Raw genomic sequence first — 21,074 nt, 5'->3', positions numbered from 1 at the left:
TTAATATAAAGTGTGCTTGTCAAGAGGTGTTGCATTTTCAGTGTGATCATGAGAAAGGATGTGTGTTTTTTTTTTTTAAATGGGAAAACAAACAGATTTCCCTGTCCTGCACCTCTATTTTTCGCACGGCCATGCAACCAGGGGACATGAAGTTTACCACAGGCTAAGGACATAAATAGTTTAGGATCCCCTTATTAAAATATTACCAGCATGTGTGCAGATAAATGCATGGCCAACCTTAGGGAAAATGACACTCTGGGAGAATTTGTATTTTGGTGCTATTTCTTCGAGTTTGAGAACAGCAGTGTGGAGCGCAGGGAGCGAGGATCAACTCCTGGCACCGGAGCCCGGCTGAGCTGCACAGGGCAGAGTTTCTGAGCCTGGGGGCTCCCCATGCCATACCCCCCCAGACCACCTAACAGGAGGAGAGCAGGTGTGCAGGCATGGGCAAGGGGACCCAGTGTCTGGCCTGCTGGCTCCTCAAGGGCAAGCTCTGCTGCCTGCCCCTTCACGCCAGCCTGGCAACTGTGGGTGGCATTGGCTCCAGCCCCTGGCCTGCCCGCACTCACCCCTGCTCTGGCAGCCCAGGTCTGCCAGCTTGTGGCACTTGGAAGGCACCTCCCTGGCCCTGTTGCCCACCTGTAAAGTCGGCCCTGGGTAAATACATTGGATAGAGCATCGTTTCTCAAACTGGGGTCTGCGAGAGTACTCCAGGGTGTCTGTGGCCCCTGCTGATCAACTCCTCCCCCTCCCTCCCAGTGCCTCCTGCACACTGGGGAACAGCTGTTCAGTGGCGTGCAGGAGGTGCTGGGAGAGAGTGGGAGAAGCGGGGACAGGGTGCACTCAGGGGAGGGGGTGCAAAGACATGGGAAAGAGGAGGGGTAGGGGTGGAGTGGTGGCAGGAAGAGGTGGGGTGGGGCCTGGGGCTGAGCGGGGCACTTGAGGGTCTGCAAAAAATTGTATATAAAAATGGGGGTCCTCGGGTTGCTAAAGTTTGAGAACTGCTGGTATAGAGCATGCACCCAGCATAGGCGCCGACTCCATGGGCGCTCCGGGGCTGGAGCACCCATGGGGAAAAATGGGTGGGTGCAGCTCCCCGACCCGCCTGCCCCAGCTCATCTCCGCCTCCACCTCCTCCCGAGTGCGCCGCGTGCCCACTTTTCCCCCCTGACTCGTAACCCTTGCGCCACGAAACAGCTGTTTCACACGGCAAGAGCTGGGAGGAAGGAGGGGGAATGCGGCGCGCTCAGGGATGAGACGGGGCCAGGGTGGGGATTTGGGGAAGGGATCCAATAGGGGCAGGGAGGGGGCAGAGTTGGGGTGAGGACTTTCAGGAAGGGGTTGGAATAGGGGCAGGGAAAGGGTGGTGTCGGGGTGGGGCCAGGGTGGGTGCGAGCACCCACCAGCACTGGGGAAAGTTGGCGCCTATGCACCCAGGTACAAACAAGCCTGCAGTAGCCCAGCTGCAACCTCGTTTCGCATTGTGCTAACTTCAGAAACGGAAGCTCCTCCTTCCCCTTCTATTAAGTTTCAATCCAGGATGGCCCCACGCTTCAGAACTAACAACACAGTAAGCCACAAACATTAGGGCCTCTCATTTCCTTTGAGTTCAAGAGGTGGCAGCTGAACACTGGAGACTTTAAGATCTGAAGATGTCAATGAACAAAAACACGCCCCCCCACGACTGTCGTACTGCAGAATATTCCTCCTCTTCTCCCCCTCCTAAGCTGGTTTTATGTCCTGCGGAGTGAGGGGAGGAAGATCAGGACATGAGTTGTCTTCCTCAGGCCTTGGCTACAGTGGCGCTTTACAGCGCTGCAACTTTCTTGCTCAGGGGTGTGAAAAAAATACCCCCCTGAGCGCTGCAAGTTACAGTGCTGTAAAGTGCCAGTGTAAACAGTGCCGCAGTGCTGGGAGCGTGGCTCCCAGCGCTGTAAGCTAATCCCCACGGGGAGGTGGAGTACCTGCAGCGCTGGGAGAGCTCTCTCCCAGCGCTGGCGCGGCGACTACACTCGCACTTCAAAGCGCTGCCGCGGGAGCGCTCCCACGGCAGCGCTGTACGGCTGCAAGTCTAGCCATAATCAAAGGGGAAAAATCTGCATGCCTGGGCAATGCTCCAAGCAGTTTATTTATTTGTGCCTAAAGTGTGTGCAAGCCCCGTTCTGCACACCTCCAACCCACTCTGTATGCAAAGATTCCCCCTTCACACCAGTGCAGAAAATCAGGATATTAAATTGGATCCCGGCAAATGTAATCTACTCTTTCATTCTTGGACCTGCATTTCAACCTGTCCCTTCCCATCACTCTCTTTATTCCAGGCTTTCACTGAGCAGGGTTTCCTTCTAGCCAGATTGATACTTAGCACAGCATCATGTCTTTCTCAACAAGTGTGGCTCAAATTCTCTTACAAAGCTGGCGCTAATCCCAAAGCCAGAAGAGGTCACACAACAGCAATGCGTACACTCCTCTATGCTAGGGCAGGGTAAGGGGGAGTGACAGACGTCTCAGGTCACTCCTGAACATAGATCTTCCCATCAATGGCACTGATGCAGGGTCATGCTGTTGTGATAGCAGGTGAAAATACGGGCAACAGCTGCACTGTAAATTAACCCACTGGAGTTGGGATTCTTCAGAGATGGTGAAAACAATAGTTAATGCTGATGAATTTTGCATCATGGAAGTAGAGCACAAAACTTTCAGGGTTAATACTAAATCTGCCTGCCACAGTCCACTCCTACACGCCTGCAGAACACTCACTGAATGGATGATCAAGGCCTGGAATGGAATGGGCACGATGGGGCCCAGGAGTCAGCCCACTTAAACTGAGAGAGGAGAATCGATTGACAGATTGGAGAAAGGGAAGGATAAGAGCAATGAGAAATGAACAGGGAAGAGGCACAGAAAGCTAGACAAAAGGAGGCATAGCAAGAGAGAGAAACGAGGAGAAACTGAGAGAAATACTGATTGCTCTTATGACAAGGTAGTATAGTTGTTACACTTGATGTATAATGAAATCCACTCCATTTTCATTGCACTAAGAAATTACAGTCATGAAATAATCTGCAGAACAACCAAACATCACTCCTGCTCTATATTTACTGCGGACATTTAACCACGTGTAAATGTCATGCCAGTCAGGGGCGGCTCTATGTATTTTGCCGCCCCAAGCATAGCAGTCAGGCTGCTTTCGGCAGCATGCCTGCGGGAGGTCCGCTGGTAATGCGGATTTGGCAGCATGGCTACGGGAAGCCCACCGGTCCCATGCCTTCGGTGTCCCCACCGCCGAAACTGCGGGACTGGCAGACCTCCCACAGGCAAGCTGCCGAAGGCTCCCTTACTGCCACCCTCAGCGACCAGCAGGCCACCCCCTGTGGCTTGCCGCCCCAGGCATGCGCTTGGTGCGCTGATGCCTGGAGCCGCCCCGATGCCAGTTTACAACAGAGGAGCTCCTCTACTCACGGCTTTATGGAAAAGAGACCTTTTGTTGGGGCTTTGTCGCAGGAACTGAAAGCAACATCAAAAAGCAACAGTACATTTGTGACAAAAACCTTCTGAGGGAGCGAATGCTGCTTCAGAAGGCAGCTGTGTCAGCAAAGTGAACGTCAGTCCCAAGAGAGCTCTCTGCAGTTTGTACAGCTTGCCTTGCACACCTACCTGGCCACAATGCACACAGCCTATACAGATGTGACATGCAAGGGGCACAGAGTGTGAATTCTCCCATAAAATTGGCAGAGTCGGCCAAGCACCTGCTCTGTTGATGCTACTATGATCTGGAAACTAAACGGTAGTAATAGTCATGGTACTAGTCCTAATATTACTACTATTAATAGGGGTGATGCTGAAATAACTGATGTTGAAGTCAACTTTATTAACACTAATACTGACTTTACTAACATTGGGCCAATTCTGTAGTCCAAACTCAGACAAAACTCCTGTTGATGCCATGAGCCTGTTGAGAGCATGGCCAAATTGTGAGACTCCCTCACCAATAAGCCCTAATGGAAGAACAAATACTGTAAAATGCAATTGCCTTGAAAAGATGGCTCTAATTGGTACAGTTGAGCGCCAATGCGGCTGAATCAGAATTTGCTTTGATTTAGTTTTCCTAAGTAAATCAGAAGCTGTGCTGTGTTTGCACAGAGCATGAACTGCATACACCCACCCTAAGAAATCTGAGCACATTACAGAAATCAAATCCAAAACAAAATGCCAGAAAGCCCCCCAATATTTAGAACGTCCACACAAGAATCATCATGGGTCACTCTCCTTATCTTGATGTTTTCCATTAGGACAACCTTGTTACACGGCCCACAGAAAGTGCTGTGTTCAAAGGTTAACACCAAAGAAACTCAGCGGTTTATACCTGTCTGTGCCTGGATAGCAGAGAGTTCATGCCTTCTGAAAGGGGCACCAGCAAGCTTTGGAGAAAGGGTTCATGCATTATGAGCCTCTCTTCTCCTCTGGAGTCCTACTTTCAAAACATGATTGAGATCAGAAGCACAATGAGAGCTTGGAGATCTCAGGCTGCTCCATAGCAAGTATCTGTTGCGTTTACAAGTTGACAGGGTTCCTCCTCCTCATGATAATGCAGAGTCGAAATCCAAGAGAGCTCTGCAAGTCAGACTCAAGGTCCATTAGTAAAGCTGTAGGAAGACGCAGGAGGAGCTGCAGGTCAGTGTTGTGTCAGTGGGATAAAAAGGCCTGTGCTATGGCTGCTTCCACTTTTATTCATCTTTAAAACATGTTAACGAAGAAGGCAATGAAAGAGGAAAAAGGAGACAGCTCCTGGCAAGCTCCAGAGCATTCAATTTGGTATCCATTTTCCAGATGAATTGGCAGTTTCCGTTCCCCTAGTCCAAACCACCAAATCACAGATTTACGAGAACAGAAAAAGTTGCACAGGAAAACAAAACACAAGCTAATCAGTGAAGAGGAAAGGAAAGGAACGTGAGGACTTAACCGCTTGTGTGCTGCGCTTTGGAGCACCTCATTTCTATTGTATTGCATTGCCTATTGCTTCAGTTTCAGCAATGCATTCTGGTCACCATGGCTAAGGCTGGAATAGGTCCCCACACTTAATCCCTTCACTGCTGATGGAATGTGCCCATGTCCCAGCCTTTTGTGTGTAACATAGAACTCTATATCTGACACCTTACATGAGAACCCTGGGCAACTGTCCCAGTTACAAAGCAGCAAGAGCGCTCACCTTTAGGGGGAAACTATGCAGAGGAATTTCTGAATTTGCAGCATTAATATTTTTGCCATGCAATTGACTGTAAATAGCAACAGTTGTTTTTTATTACTATAATAAAACTTTTTTTGTCTTTTCGCAGGTGCTCATGAACTTGTAAGAATGGAGAGGTGAGGAAATCTTAAGTCTTTCCATTTTCCACTAGCCTGTTCATGCTCCCTTCCCTCCTTGTGACCCTGGAAGTGGCCTGCTTTTCCTCTCCTTCCTCTGATAATGACCTAAACTCTAGCTTGGCAGACTGCTAGTGACTCTGGGCTGTACTTACCTCCTTAGCACAGTGGTAGGGATGATGGAGAATCCACATTTAGATAACTGCCCCACTATCACAAACTTCTACTGCCTCTTCCCAAATGGAAACTACCTACATCTTTTTTAACCCTGTCATGTGAGAGTCGGAGTCTCCCTGCACCATGGAGGCTCCCAAATCCCCACTGCTAAGGCTTCAAGGTATCCGTTCTATGCCTGTTGTTCCTACTGGCGTCAGATAAAATATACAGAGAATGAGATGTCAAGGACATGTGAGACTCCAGGCTCCAGCACAGTACAGAGGCTTGGCTGCTGGACCAAACGGAAGGGAGAAAAGGAAGAGGCATGGGAGTGGTAGGGGGAAAATGAGGACAGAGAGGGAGCTACAGAATGTGAACAGCATTAGCAGTAGTGCTGACTCTCTCAATTTCATCACGTCTCTGGTGATTTTGGGTGTTGTTTTTTCTTTTTAACCAAGGCTGCCAAAATGGCCACCATCTCCTATTGCTGAAGCCAGCAAGATGGCCACCATTTCCGTACAGTCTATCTGCATGTGGCAGCTAGGCTGCTCTTCATAACATTGGCTTCCACCTCCCATTGTTTCTTCCAGTGAGACTGAACTTAAGCCATGCCCACAGGCAAAACCGCTACCGCTCCGTAGTTAAGGGAGCTGTCCAGGACTCAGGGAATATAAGGAGCGGAAGAGACCCTGTGAAAGGTGAATGGGGGAAGTGAGGAGGAGCAGGGCACTGGGGGAGCAGGAAGAAGATTTAGGGGATGCAGGAGGATGCGAGAAGCAGGAGGGAGGCCCTGGAGGTGCAGAGGATAGTGATGGGCATGGGAATGGAGGGGATAGACTCGCAACTCCCTCAGTCTGGGGGCAGTGGTGGGGAAGGGGAGTCCTATCGAGTAGCCAGGGGAAGGCAGTGTTGCCAAGTCTTGTGGACTGATCTGGAGTCACAGGATTCTGGCACCTGCAAGAGGAGCTCTTTCAGTGACCCGAGAAGCCCCCTCAATCCTGCAGTTTTCAGGGCTGGGCATGTGGGCAGAGCTCTGTGCAAGAGCCTCAGAACTGGGGATACAGATCTGCTCCACCACTGGGACCCGCCTTCAGGTATGTCCTTATAGCAGAGTGAGGGGCCTGGGGCAGTGGGAGGCAGGGAAGTGGTGCTGCTAGGACCCAGGCAGAGGAGAAACCTAGGGGCAGGGGAGGAGAGCAGTCAGGTGCTGCTGAGTCCCAGCTGGAGAAGTCCTGGGGCAGCAGGAGTCAGGGAAGCATTGCTGCTGGATCACCAACAGGAATTTGATAGCAGTTCCCCTGTCTTAGGGGTGAGGAGTGGGTGAGTGGAGTATACATCTGAGCAGTGGGGATAGGAGTCCATTTGTGTTCATCAAAGGTTGACTTTTCAACCTGAAATAACACCACACAGACCGGCAGAGGAATAGAGACGAATTTTTAAAAAAAAGATTACAAACTATTATTTGATTTAAAAAAAAAAAATCATTGTTTTGGGTGCTCTGACTCGAGATTTTTTATCTCTTGTGTTTGGCAATACTGCATTAGGCTGTGGGAAGAATGAATTACAAGGAACTGGGGTCATAGAAGCATTGTTGACAATAGATATCAGTTGTGTCTTCCTCTTGATCTGTTACTAAGCCAAACTATATTCACCACCTATTACAGAGAATGGTTGACGTCTTGATCTGCAAGAGGAGTAAATACAGTATCCACCCACTCTACCTTTTACTTTAATTCTTGCTTCCTGGCTTTTCATTTTGAACTCTGGTAGCCTGAGGACAGCATTCTCCACCCCCAATCTCCTACATGCAGAACTCTCCAACTACCCTTCATCTGGCCCTGTGCCAGATTTCCTACTTTTTCATTTTAAAAGTCTCATCAACTTAGCCAGACAGGCCTTGACTAAAAGGCTAAACCTGTTGCCTGCCCTGTTGAGCTGTTTCAAGCAGTAACTGAAACTGGCAGGATAAATCAGAAACTGAAATAAGAATGCAAATTAACCTTGGTTTTGTTTATTGACAGTGATGGAAACTCAAAGGACATCTGGCCACTTTGGCCTTAAAATAAACAACACATAGTGGAGGAAACATTTAAATGAAAATTTAACACTTATGTAACCCACATACCTCCTGGGTGTGGTGTTCTGTCCTATCTAGTAGCACCAGAGCGCTTAGAGAGAGAGAGAGATAAAATGAGTCTGCTCTACAGCCTTGGCTAATAGTCAGTTGGTTTTTTGCTCATGCGGTAGGGGCTCATGCACTAAGCTCCAAAAGTCCCAGGTTCGATCCCACCCACTGACAATGGGGTCTGTTGGTATTGCACTTAGTTGGCCTGTAATCCTCTGTAGCTGTCTTGATTGTTAATAAGTGCTGAAATTCAGTTAGCTAATCACAGCACAAGACACCCTAGGGAGCTATGCGCTTTCTTTCTTTCTTTCTTTCTTCCCAAGGGATAGCATTGCATGTGGAAGGAACTGGAAAGCAGCTTAGGGTTGAGGTTGATATCAGGGGTACTTTTAGCAATCACAAGCATGATGAAAAGATATTCAAATTGGACCTGATGAAATGTGACATTCCATTTGGTCAGTAACGGCAAGGGAGGGTTAAAATTACTATTTTCCTTCTCTCCTGGTCTGCAAAAGAAAATTAATTTACAAATTTTCTCCCCGTATTTCAGTGCTTTATTACACTGTATTTGTAGGGGCTGCCCTGCCCCTCTCTTTCAGGTCTTATAAACTGCCCTCATTTATAATATCACTAATTGCAAGAACTGCTCAGCTGCATTTCCTGGTTGCTGATGGTGTTCAGGTAGCTTGTGTTAGCATTTTATATTGCTAGAAAGAGGAATCAGGGCCCTTATAAATATATTATACCTAATCTAGGGCCAACTAGAGCTTCATGATTGTGATTATGCTGCATGCTATGGTCATTTGGAACTTTTCATTATCAGTGGAATTAGAATTCATATCCTGGTGCTCCAAAGACTCAGGCTCCCACAACTTGAGCTAAAGAAAAATCTCCTTTACCTGTTAGCAGTGTTGGGTCCATGACAAACATAAAATAGAGTTTCAATTCTATTGGGTATCTCAGGATGTACCTACACTGTAGTGCTGCCTACTAACTAGTGTGGCATTGCAGGCACTCCCTGCCTCAGTTTCCCTTCTCTCAAGGACAACTCCACACAGTCCAAAAAGGGGCAAGACAAAATTTTCCTGCTGGGGTTCTAGTTTATTAAATACAAATCAACTTGAAATAAAGTCTTTCCTATTGGTCTCAGGGACATGCTCAGCCTTCCTCTTTAGGGCCTGTATCTCTGGAAGATCCTCTCCGTTAGGAGAGTTTCTTTCTCTATAAGCACCAGCAAACAAGGGGCTAGCAACCCTGTGACATACCTTCCCCCAGCAAAGCCAACCTATACCGAAATGTGCGCTCAACAATGGCTAATGGTTGGTCATGTTCTCCAGCCAGGAGGGTGACCAGATGTCCTGATTTTATAGGGACAGTCCCGATTTTGGGGTCTTTTTCTTATATAGGCTCCTATTACCCCCCATCCCGTCCCGATTTTTTATGAGGCCCAGGTGCTCATTATTCAATTAAATTTCTAAATGGACTAGTTCCCTTTAAATTTGATTATCATGGTAACCTGGGCCCAGACTCCCCTTAAAGGTGCCAGTGACCCCATGACAAGGGTTATACCACTTCTCATTATATTGTTTTTATTGAGATCCTGCCTCCTTCAGAATCATGGTTTCCCTCCAGCAAGATCCCACGCCTGTGCTTGTATTACATCACAGTTGTTTGCTGTACAAAACAATGGTGGCATTACAGGGGAAAAAACAGGTGCTAGGAAGCAAGCCCTAGAAAAACGATAAAGGGCAAACACAAGAGAGACCCACCAGCTTATGTTTAAGTCAGATACATAGGAATTCCGTACTAAGAACAATAAATGCTACTGTTAGAATATAAGAAAGTCTATAATTCTGGAGTTCTCCATGGGTGAGAGAGAGAGAGAGAGGGAAAGCAAGGACTGACATTGTATTTTCTCCTGCAGTAATGCTCAAGGCATTGAAAACCCAGTCTTTGAGGCCGTTCCATCCACAAATACAGAGTCCAGGCCCAAGCCGCAGATGACATACATGGCCAGCCGCCAGCAGTCAGAATCGGGCCGACACCTTCTCTCAGAACCAAACACTCCGCTGTCTCCTCCAGGCACAGGGGATTGTTTCTTCCCAACACTGGGTAAGTGTCCATTTTACAAAACTATTTCCTTGGTTAACCCGGGCTAAAGCTGTCATGACAGAGGCATCAGGCAGCCAGCCATTGAAGGAGGACGTGAGAAAGGAAAAGAAGCAGAAAGGGAGGGGAGTGATCCCTTGTTAAATATTCAGTTTGAATCTAACTTCTCATTTAACATGAAATGTACCATCTTGTGACTTTGGGGAGGGGGAAAAACACTGCATCTCTGCTGTAGTGTCTCATTTTATACCTGCTGGGCCTAATTTTGGTCTCAGTTACACAAGCATAGACATGGAGTGATTCCACTTAATCCAGTGAAGTTATTCCAGATTTACGCTGATGTCAATGAAACCTGAATTTGGCCCACTGACCTTTTCTCATAGTTATTTGGTGTCTCAAGAGAAATTGCTGATACAAACCAAAAAATAATAAATCTTTGGCCTGGAGGTGGGCAGGGGAACTTCCCTTCGGGTTAGTTGTCACATTGCGGTGTTCTGCAGTGGAGAGATGGGGGTGGGTGGGTGTGGTTTTGAAGTTACTGCCCCATGAAAGAGGGTCCTTTCTGTAAGGTAAGGAAAGAAAAAGAAAAGAAAAGAGAAAGAGAAAAGGGGGGGGGAGGACAGGGATAGCTCAGTAGTTTGCACATTGGCCTGCTAAACCAAGGGTTGTGAGTTCAATCCCTGAGGGGGCCATTTAGGGATCTGGGGCAAAAATCTGTCTGGGGATTGGCCCTGCTTTGAGCAGGGGGTTGGACTAGATGACCTCCTGAGGTCCCCTCCAACCCTAATATTCTATGATCTCAACTTTTGGGGGAAAGAAACACAGCTGTGGCATAATTGACTCTTTTGGTTTGTCCTGTAGCATGGGGTAATGATGAGGTTTGCCCTTCATACAGGAATTTTTCTTTCATACAGGGAGTTCTCACCAGCCAGTGAGTCTCTGCAGTGCTCGAGTTCCAGGTGTGGGCTAGCAATGTTAAATTGGTGGACACACTTGTCAGTCCATTATCCCTGCCCCTAGAGTATCCTCATATTCATCTCCCAGAGCTGTTCTGACATTTCACTCCCTGTTACTACTAATACAGTAGATGCTGTTACAAGTAGGGAAAGCTAACTCAACTCAATACCAGCTAGAGAAAAAAAAATCCTGCCAGTTGCCCTAAGAAATGTTGCCTCTAGGAGATTTAAAATTGTGAGCTACGGAACAGTAGGGACAGACCCAAAGCCCAGTGAAATCAATGGAAGTCTTTCCATTAACTCCAACAATGTGCTTTGGGTCAGACCCTTAGTTCCCTTTCCCTGCCACCTTTGCACCTGGCGACATTTGGCTGAATCATTCTGCTAAAAGTGCCTGCAAATGGCAATGTATACCTCCAGCAGCTCGGATCTTCTAGAGACTTGTCTATAGTGGGGAAGAATTTTCTGTTAAGCACATAAAACCCACAGCTACAGAGGTGCCCAGTGAGCTCCACATCCCTAAATAACCTCCAAAAATTAACAGATTTGTCTCTCCTTTTCAGAGCCTGTTCCTGATTCTCCAAATTCCATGAAAGTATAAAATTGCTGAAGAAGAACAACTTTCACTGAATTTGTTGTCAGCAATATGGAAGCAGCTTTGGCTATTGCTGAAGCAAAGGCTTTATAGGCACGGCCACTTCTGAGCGGAAAAAATGACCAACACTTTCTCTAGCATTCAATGCTTCCCCTGGCACCTCAAATTCATTGCTGCGCTCATCTTCCTTAGAAAGTTTCTCAAGAAAAAAAAACAAGAAAGAAAGAAAAAAAGATCACCACAACTGTTGAAACTCTTGCTGGTTTTTCTTCACTGCACAAGGAAGCTTACAATTTAATGACCAAATACATTGCTAAACTCATTGTTGGTGTGCAGTTTCCCACACCATGCTTATTTACAACACTGGCACCTAGAGCAGATATAAGAAGATGACTTATTAAACTGGAGGGAAAGGCTGAACAAAAAAAGAAGCCTTACAAACTGAACTGGAGTGAGAGATCCACTCTCCACATTTCATATGCCCTGCCCCAATGGAAATTTGTGAAGAGGAAAACAAGTTCCTCTTCAATGGGTTTAGATTTTTGCTACCTATTTTCTTAGAGATGTATGTGTGTATATATATATAATTATTTTGCCTGCACTGTTTGATGTCATTGCATAGAAACTGTATGGTGTGTTTATAACTTGTGTCCCTTTATGAAAAGATGTATGACGGGAAGATTTCGTAAGAAAAATTATATCAGCTGCCAGCTACAATATCTAAAGAATAAGGAGTCAGTCAGAAATAAAAGTCTGGCTTAAGTCATGGAGTTTGGCTCTGGATTCAAATTGAGATCCAAACTTCTCAAAAATCCAGGAAAGTGTGGGGAATCACTGCTCCGATTCAGTCTTATTGTAGAGATGGACCTGAGCTGTGCAATTTGGACCTAGATTCAGATTCCAACTTGCCTGAAGTCCAAATGGGTTGGAATCTGGTTTTCCAGTCTGAGCCCATCTCTGTTAGAAATGTGGCAAACATCTCACAGAGAGTCTGAGTCAGAGAGACACCAGCCACACCAGTAAACATTTCAAGTGGTTTAATTTATTAGCATAGTTTAATCTGTGTTGTGTTCCTCTGTTTTCATAGCCATGTTAGAGAATCCACGCCCCCTGTTTGGGAACAACTTTTGAAATGCTTTATCCACATGCAATCATGGGAGAAAATAGTATCTTCTGCCATCACTCAGATACGTTCATCTGGGACTATTTGAGTGACCACACCAAATATCCATAGGCAGAGCACCTCAGAAAGTCTGCAAGGATTTAGTATCTCAGAATTGTCTCCTGTGGGATTGCCAGGAGAACTAACACACCCTGCCTGGTAATACACTCCAGTTAGAGGCGTGCCCATGAGAACCAACTTGAATTAAAGTAATGTGTGTTCAGCAGAGGTCTCATGGAGTGGGTCAGATGACTATTGGCAGGTCATAAAATGATTTTAAAATCTGCAGTCATGATGCAAATCATGATAACTATTTTCAGATTTGTTACTCTGAGTTCCTTTACATGGCTGAAAAAGGTACAATGTGGAAAGGCTAAGGAGATTTGAGAAAGAGAGAGAACACTATGAAAAAAACCAGTTTTTGTTCAAGGGTCACCTGCCCTGTTTGGCGTAGATGTACAATAGGAATACATGAGTCTCAATGAAACCATAACATATATAACCTTTCTGTAAATGACCCAGCTTTGTGAGAGTTTCAAGCAAGGTACAGACTGGTAATGGAAAGAATATACACTGCCAAGCATGAATGAAGGCCTGACGGCTGCATAGATAAGGGGCAGTGAGCTCCACCCGGGATCCAATCCTCTCCCATCGTCTTGCTCATATTCCCTCAGATGGGATGGGCATGTCAGCTATTCTATCACACTTGAATGATGCCAGCTTGGAACTAAGCAACCAAAGAGTCACCATCAGTAGATTGAGGCAGCCCCTCAGCATGAACAAATCCTAGGTGGAGGAGGAGAGGTGGGCAGAAGGGAACGGAAAAAAGTCTTATCCTACTGTGGGAATCACACCAACAATAGTTTTTAATGTAGCCAAGAAGAAATTTTGATGCTTTCATTCTGAGGCTAGTTTTTCAGCTGGTTCAGAACCCATCCATCTCTGTTTGAGAGTCACTCCAGCTGGCAGCTTGGGTCTCAACCTGGGAGCAGAATATTTCATTTTCGTACTTTAAAAAAATCGTAGGCATTGATGAAAAATAACCAAGATTTTGATGTTTTTAAAAAAAAACAAAAACAAGCACCCCTCCTCCCCCAGCTGTAACATTTTTTTAAAAATGAACCCTTTCCAGGTGATGGATCTGTGATATGCACTAGAGGCCCATGGCAAAGGCTGATGGGAGGTGAGAAAGGGTCCATTTGATACTTTGTAAAGTTTAGAAACTTCTTTAAACAGTGGAGAGAGACATGCAGCTTGGAACTGAGCTTCCCCCTATACCTTTAATACTATGAGGAAGGTGGAAAAGTAGAGTGGGAACCCTCTGTTTAAAAGCATATTTTACATTTTGTTGCCAAGAGATTCCCCTTGGCAGCTTTCCTCCGTGTCCTCCAGTCCAGAGGAATGCCAGGGAGACTCCATCTCCCACCTAGACCCTATCTTCCCTGGCACCTAGAACCTATCCTCCCTGCCACCTAGCACAGAGAAGCAGGTCATTGGAGGGGAACTTCTTAGGAGTGTCTGCTTCCTGACACCCTCACAGGCAATCTATAGGCTGGGGTGAAAATGACCAGGGGGAAATGGAGTTCCACTAAGATCATAACACATAACTTACACAAACCACCACCAAAATACAGAACGCAAATAGTGTTCCTGAAATGATTCCAGAATCAGCAACATGACTCCCACAGCGACTGATGTCATGCCCAACTGAGTCCCATGTCAGAGTCACACAACTAAAGCTTACCAGCAGACATTAAAAATAAAAAATCTAAAAAGTCATGTAGAGAAGAGAATATGCTCCTGGGTAGATTTCCAGCCTACTGACAAGTCTGGAAAAGTTTAGGCCTGAAAGCTACTTGTTGTGATGATTGTGTCATTAGTGTGACTCAATGGCTCCAGGCCATTAGGAACCCAGCTATGGTGCCAGTTGTGTTTTCTCTCACCTTATGTTAGATAAGCATCCTGAGATGACCCCACCAGAACCCGGGTGTAGCTGACTACCTTATCTATGCAGCCATGACAGCCCAGCAGTCATCAGAACAACCTGGGATGAGCAAAACGTCTCTTCAACACTCCAAACAGATAACAGGATAATATCTTGCGGCAGAAAATGCTACTTCAGGGTTTGATTAATTTCAGAAAAAAATCTCAGATCATTTAAATAGACTGCAACTATAAGGCCTGTTACTAGTACATCATGGTACACCACAGCAAAAAGATGCTCCTCAACCACATTGTCTCTCTGTGCCTATCTGAGAAGCTGCAGCCTTTCAGAACTTCCGCAGTCCTTCTCTTTGTTAACAGGGTGATACATGATGGTACATGGCTAGGGGCAAAATCTGCTAATTCCTTTAGCGGTACTGTACCCCATGTAAAGATGCCCATTGAGGAAACCTGAAAATCTGTGTGAAAGCTGAAATCTTCTACTGATTAGCAAAATTCTCTGCATGATCATCACCAGTCTTGTGGATCCCACAGCATGGGGACATCAGCATGACAAGTGTATATGTATCTGATCTGGGGATCTATTTGCTTAATGGGTCCATTCCTGTGTCAGCTGTTAACTGCTTCCCTGCTGAGCAGTGCACTGGATAATTCTGAGAAACAAGACCTTGCATGGCTAGAGATTTTAAAAGGAAGCAAATGAGAAGCCACTGGAGCAAGGAGGCCTTGCGCAAACCAGCTGCTACTCGTCCCAAAAGTTACAAAATAACCTCCTGGGTTGCAGAAGGTACCCAGCTGTGCGCTCCCACCCACTGACTTGCTCCAACTCAAATTTCAGTTCAAAAGATTTCACTAGCTATCGAAATTCCCAACTCTCCTCCTCGCCACCAAAAATAAAAATCAGGTAAAAACTCTCTGGGGGCCTAAGTCCCTTTGGTTCATATGGCTACACAAGCTAGCCCTGTTTCTGTGATGTGACTTCATGCCCCATTTAATAAAGGGCTCAGGATGGGGTTGAAAGGGCCAATTCCCACCTTCCCTGCGGTTCTGCTAGTCATTCCAGAGCAAGAGACTAGAAGAGCAGAGCATGTGGGAAGCATGCAAAGGCATGATAATGTCTCTGCCTTCAAAAGGAAGACATGAGCCTGATGGGAACAATGCATGACTAAAGAACTATGTGTCAGATCTGGAAAAGTGGCTCTTGATACTGCTTTTTAATTTTAATGTTGTTATTCTTTATTAAAAAATAAACAAACAAAAAACCCCCACCTTCTCTTCATAAAATGCTCACATTGTTTGTCTCCTGAGACAACTGACAGCAGGGTGGCATGTTCTGAAATTGAAGAGGGGTAAAGAGAGTAAATCTAAGGGGACGGTATAGGGGATAATCAACTGCTTCGGGCTATTTGTACATTCTGATTGCTGTGAAATGTTCTCCAGATGTGTATGCATTTGTTTATAAAAATACTGATTGATGATACAATAAAGTTTTATTGGAAATATTGTTCTCTTACGTAACAGAAAGGGATTCACAAACAATAGCTCAAAATCTAGCCAGCTGCAGGGAAGGAGGGGCCAATGACATCAAATATCAGGGGCTATAAAGAGGACGGTGAGGTTATTAACAGTGCTGGGAAGAGACAAGTTCCAAGTTGCCAGGGCACAGTGGCCTGCATGGCAAAACCAAAGTTCTTTTGCTAGAATAGTTTTTCTTTATCGTCTTAGATCATTTCCAGAAATGACAAGTCTTTAGCCAAAACTGTACAAGACTGTCCCCCACATTTCTCTATGGGGTTCTGTCGCACACTTGTAGCCTGGTGGAAAACAAACCATGTTACAACTAGGACAGCAGACTAAATGGAATAATCTCCTCTTAATGGAACCACCCCTTTCCACACCGCACCTGACATCTATCTTAACTTAAAAATCCGCTGCCCTGATTCTGCAACAACCGTGCTAAGTGTGTAGGGAGGAGGGCGGAAGAGAAGTGCTGCCATACTTCCTTTATTCTGTTTCCTCTTTTGTCTTTGAACATGTTTTTGCATTGTGGTTTTCCTGTTTTCAGCCTGCTAAGTCTTCTTTGTAGCCCTGACTGGTCTCCAGCCATTTTCCTTTCTGTGATCACTCGGACAAGGAGTGGAGACTTCAGAAAAATGGCACCGACAGTATCCCCTTCTCTCTGTTGCACAGGGACATGGCCTCAGGACTGACCTTACGGGTGGGCAACCACCCAGGGTGCCGCGGTCAGGGGGATGCCATCCAAGTGCCACAAGCTGGCAGGCCTGGGCTGCCGGAGCGGGGGTGAGTGCAGGTGAGCCCAGGGCTGGAGCCCCTGGCCAGCCGGGAAGGGGGCAAGTGATGCCACCTGGAGCTGCCAGCCTGTCAGGGAGTCACAGGCAGCATGGTTCATACCTGCAGAGCAAGTGGGCCAGCCCCTGGATCCCCCCTTCCCATGGGCATGGGTGGTGGCTGCATACCCACTCTCCTCCTGCTAGGTGGTCAGGGGGCGTATGATCGGGGGAGCCCCAAGGCTCAGAAACTCCTCCCTGTGCAGACTGACCAGGCTCCGGACCCAGGAGCTGGTCCTTGCGCCCTGCACCCCATGTTGCTGTTCTCAAACTCAAAGAAAGGGACCAAAATACAAGTTTGTCCAAAGTGCCATTTCCCCCTAAGGCTGGCCCTGCAATATCTCAGTGCTCCACTAAGGACAACTTCAGCACAATGGCAACAGCAATGTGCTCTTCCTGTGACTGGCAAAGGACACAGCCCATTTTTGCAGTAAGGGAGACTAATGAAAGTGGCAACAGCTGTGAGCTCCTCCCGCGACTGTTGCTGGGGCACAGGGACTCTGTACTTCTAGCAAGGGGCATTGCATTAAGATGGCACCAGCACTGTGCCCCTCCATCCGAGTGGCAATGGAGCATAGATACTAACACCTCACTTTCCTAATGTGGGAAATGACATCAAAGAAAGAGCTTCCCTGTTGTCCCGCATGTCTCCCTAACCCTCCCATGGCAGGGGCTCGGTATTACCCTACTTCCTTCTATGGCATGGTATCGGTTTCCCCTCCCCCTCTGCAATTCCCTCTTTCCCAGCACCACTTTCTCTTGCTGTGGGTCCCTACTCCCCCCAGTCCCTGTTTTCCTCTGCCCCAACTCCAGGTCCCTGATTCCATGTCCACCAACCCACTCACTCCCCATCCCCTGGTTCCTGCTCCCTCATCACCACCACTGCCCTATACCTCCACCATCACCTTCGGTCCCCATCCACCTACTTCCCCCTCTCTGAGTCCCTGCTTTCCCCTCTGCCCTCAGCTCCACTTCCCCCATACCAGGTTCCTGCTTCCACCAGCACCAACTACCCCCTAACTCTCTCCAGTCCCCTCTGGGTTCCTGCATCCTTTGCCCCAACCCCTTTGGCCTTGTTGATTCCTCCTAATCCCCACTCCACCTGCTTCCCCCTCCAGGTTCCTACTTCCCTCCCCACTCCACTCTGAGTAAGAAAGACACTACAGAAAATTAGCATCTACTGAACTTCTGAAGATATACAAGTGCAAAAAACAAACTTTCTGTAAAGAACCCTGCCAACAGTGGCTGAGCTGCACCCGCAGATGGGGCGAATCAGGGGATACGGCATAAAGAAATGCACACGTACACTTGAACCATTGCTTGCACACATTCTACTTTCAGCCCATTAGCAGCATAAGCAATGAGCTGGGAAAACTGTGCAAACAAACACAGGCTGCTTCTCCACACAAATAAAAGGAGCAAGCAGATTTTAGAGAACATGAACGCAGACATTAAGTTATTAATACCAGCGCTAAAGCACTAGATGTGATTTGATATCAAAGGTTGCTTTCAGGGCATTTTTACAAAGCTAAGTTGTTACTAGGCAATTTAAGGAAGTGGAAGCATGGAATAGGATAGAAGTTTAACTCACTGAGTTCTGCACTCTGTGATTGCAAGGAAAATCCACCCAGAGAGGGGCAGCAGGGAGCTGCATACACAGACCACCATCCCCATGGGAACAAACCATGTACTTGCAAACAGAAAGAGGGCAAATGAGAAATAAAGAAGGGGAAAAACTGGTTACCTGCAACAGCTCTAGCTATCCACTATGTCTTGCAGTGATGTTTACTATCCCAGTCCTAGGTCTCTACAGGTAGGTCTACATTGCATTGTAAACCTGGGCTCAGACTCAGTTTTAGTCCAAACCCCCGACCATCCACACATAAATCATCTGACTCGGAGCCACAAGGTACTTTACTTTGTTGCCTGAACATGTTTACTGTGTTCCAAGCCAAGATTCTAAACCAGATTTACTGGAGACTTACTGCAAGTTGGCTTCTGAAGTTGAAGCTACCGAAATAAAAAATGAAAGTAGTACAGCTCCACTCACTATGTTATCTCCGACTTGACCAGGAAAGGGTGTAGGGCAGGGGTGGGCAAACTTTGTGGCCTAAGGGCCACATCGGGGTTGTGAAACTGTATGGAGGGCCGGGTAGGGAAGGCTGTGCCCCCGCCAAACAGCCTGCCCCCACCCACATCCGTCCCCTCCCACTTCCTGCCCCCAGACTGCCCCCCTCAGAATCCCCGCCCCATCCAACCCCACCCCTGCTCCTTGTCCCCTGACTGGCCCTCCCAGGACCCCTACCCCTAACCGCCCGGGAACCCACCCCGTTCCCTGTCCCCTGACTGCCCCAACCCGATCCACACCCCTGCCCCTGACAGGCCCCCAGGACTCCCATGCCTATCCAACCACCCCCTGCTCCCAGTCCCCGGACTGTCCGGACCCCTATCCATACTCCCACCCCCACCCCCCTGACAGGCCCCCAGGACTCCCACGCCTATCCAACCCCCTCTGTTCCCTGTCTCCTGACTGACCCCCAGGACCCTCTGCCCCTTATCCAACCCCCCTGCTCCCTACCCCCTTACCATGCCGCTCAGAGCAGCAGGAGCTTGCAGCCCCGCTGCCCGGCCGGAGCCAGCCATGCCACCGCACTGCCTGGCAGAAGCGGCCGGCCAGAGCGCTGGTGGCATGGCAAGCTGAGGCTGTGGGGGAGGAGGGACAGCAGGGGAGGGGCTGGGGGCTAGCCTCCCTGGCTGGGAGCTCAAGGGCCGGGCAGGAAGTCCTGTGGGCTGGATGTGGCCCATGGGCCGTAGTTTCCCCACCTCTGGTGTAGGGGTTGAGCAGAGAATGGAAACTCAAGCAGGCAGATTCTCAGCCTCATAAGAACTTTTTATTTCTATTTTTTTATGCTTTCAGAGAGGTTAAATTAAGGCCACTGCTGTCCCATGCCCTAGGGTCACCAGTCAAAATCATCATCCAATGCTAAACAAAGAGAGGGATGGCTGCTGTCACTATTCTCCTTGGGTGTGTCCTGGAAAGCCCTTACCATGTGAAATAATGTGTTGTCTTACTTGTCCTTAGCACATCCCCATAGCAACACTGTTTCTGCCAGAACTGTTTTGCTACCTCCATGCACAGCATTCCTCATTATAAATGCTTGCACCAGTGCATTCTGGGACTCCTGAAGCATCTGTCCCACAGGGCTCAACATAGTCACTGTGCTTTGGCATCCAGTGCTTTAGGCATCCTGTCCCCTTTGTGAAGAAAGTGCATATTCAGCTGAACTTAAGCTAACAACCTTCTTCCAGACATTGCAACCACTTGATACAACCCTCATTAGTGACTCAGATATTTTAATAATGGGTTTGATAGACAGACAGACTTGTCAAATGCCTGGGATCGACAGCTGGTGTAAATGCAAGTCACGGTGCAAGTGTTGTTGCAAACTCACAATGTTCATGCTTGTTGCAACATTTCCTCCAAAAGTAGAACAGGCTTCTGCACCTCCAAGAGTTTCACAAATACCTGCGAGAGATGATATGAGATAGCAGGAGATGGGGCCACAGAAAGAAAGAAGCTTGTCAGTTTTTCTCTGTGGGTTTGAAGGTGTGATCCTGAAGAATACTTGTTTACTAAAAGTGTCTGTGTGAAGGACTTCAGTATAAACATCTAAAAACCAGAGTGATCAGCCAGAGGAAGAGATAAGAGTGGGCTCTGTCACATGATAAGGATCAGGTCCAGGGAAGGAGGGAAAGTGAAAATATTTATAGTAAAATAATATTTTTATTTCCCATTGACAAATATTGGTTTATCAATGTGTCTTAGTATGTCCATTTGATATTGTGGTCTAACAACCTGGGCTCAGCTAACATTTCTTCCACAAGGGGGAACTATCAGATACACACGCGCATACCAATATACAACTTGGCATGCACCACTCAAAAGCTCAGGAGCTGCAAATGGTAAAAGTGGATTTGGGATTTAAAATTTGTCACTGGTAGTATATTTTCTTGATTCCCACAACCTGGCGGCCTCTTTTGCTATAAACAAATGGAATTAGTTTTTCTTACAAGCCACCAATGAGTCCTCTTATGTATGTGCTGGAAATGGACAGGTATGAGAATGACACGCAAACATTCTGCAACAATCTGGACACTGGAATGTAAAAATATGACTTGGCATGTAGAATAACCACAGCTGGTGTGTGTGAATCCTTTAAAGAGTGCCTCCTGGGTAGGAGTTATGATAGCTTGGGTAACCTAATGTATATTCATTTGCATCAGGATGATTATTATTCTGCGTGTATTTTAACCACCG

The 21,074-nt window shown here is 47.2% G+C and overlaps 2 protein-coding genes across 18 annotated transcripts in view; one reads left to right on the top strand and one right to left on the bottom strand.

The window, feature by feature from the left end:
- VSIR (V-set immunoregulatory receptor) overlaps positions 1–13,576 on the top strand; it is a 43,279-nt gene extending 29,703 nt beyond the window's left edge. The window contains exons 5-7 of the mRNA XM_039481223.1: positions 5,334–5,361; positions 9,567–9,754; positions 11,271–13,576. Coding sequence (XP_039337157.1) covers positions 5,334–5,361; positions 9,567–9,754; positions 11,271–11,308 — 254 coding nt within the window. The 3' untranslated portion in view covers positions 11,309–13,576. The remainder of the gene's footprint in view (positions 1–5,333; positions 5,362–9,566; positions 9,755–11,270) is intronic.
- The window catches only part of CDH23 (cadherin related 23), a 509,234-nt gene that overhangs the window by 89,726 nt on the left and 398,434 nt on the right, over positions 1–21,074 (bottom strand). Inside the window, exon 38 of one of the 17 annotated variants that reach the window (XM_039481214.1) lies at positions 16,097–16,222. The exons of 15 other annotated variants lie outside the window; for them this stretch is intronic. In XM_039481214.1, coding sequence (XP_039337148.1) covers positions 16,130–16,222 — 93 coding nt within the window. In that variant the 3' untranslated portion in view covers positions 16,097–16,129. Of the gene's footprint in view, positions 1–16,096; positions 16,223–19,723; positions 20,283–21,074 lie in introns of those variants that run through there. One more of the 17 variants, XM_039481216.1, reaches the window with a different exon arrangement.

This window comes from Mauremys reevesii, linkage group 7, assembly GCF_016161935.1.
Source record: "Mauremys reevesii isolate NIE-2019 linkage group 7, ASM1616193v1, whole genome shotgun sequence".
Taxonomy (NCBI): domain Eukaryota; kingdom Metazoa; phylum Chordata; order Testudines; family Geoemydidae; genus Mauremys; species Mauremys reevesii.
Note: the sequence above shows the minus strand (reverse complement) of the source record. Positions and strands in the feature narration are given on the sequence as shown.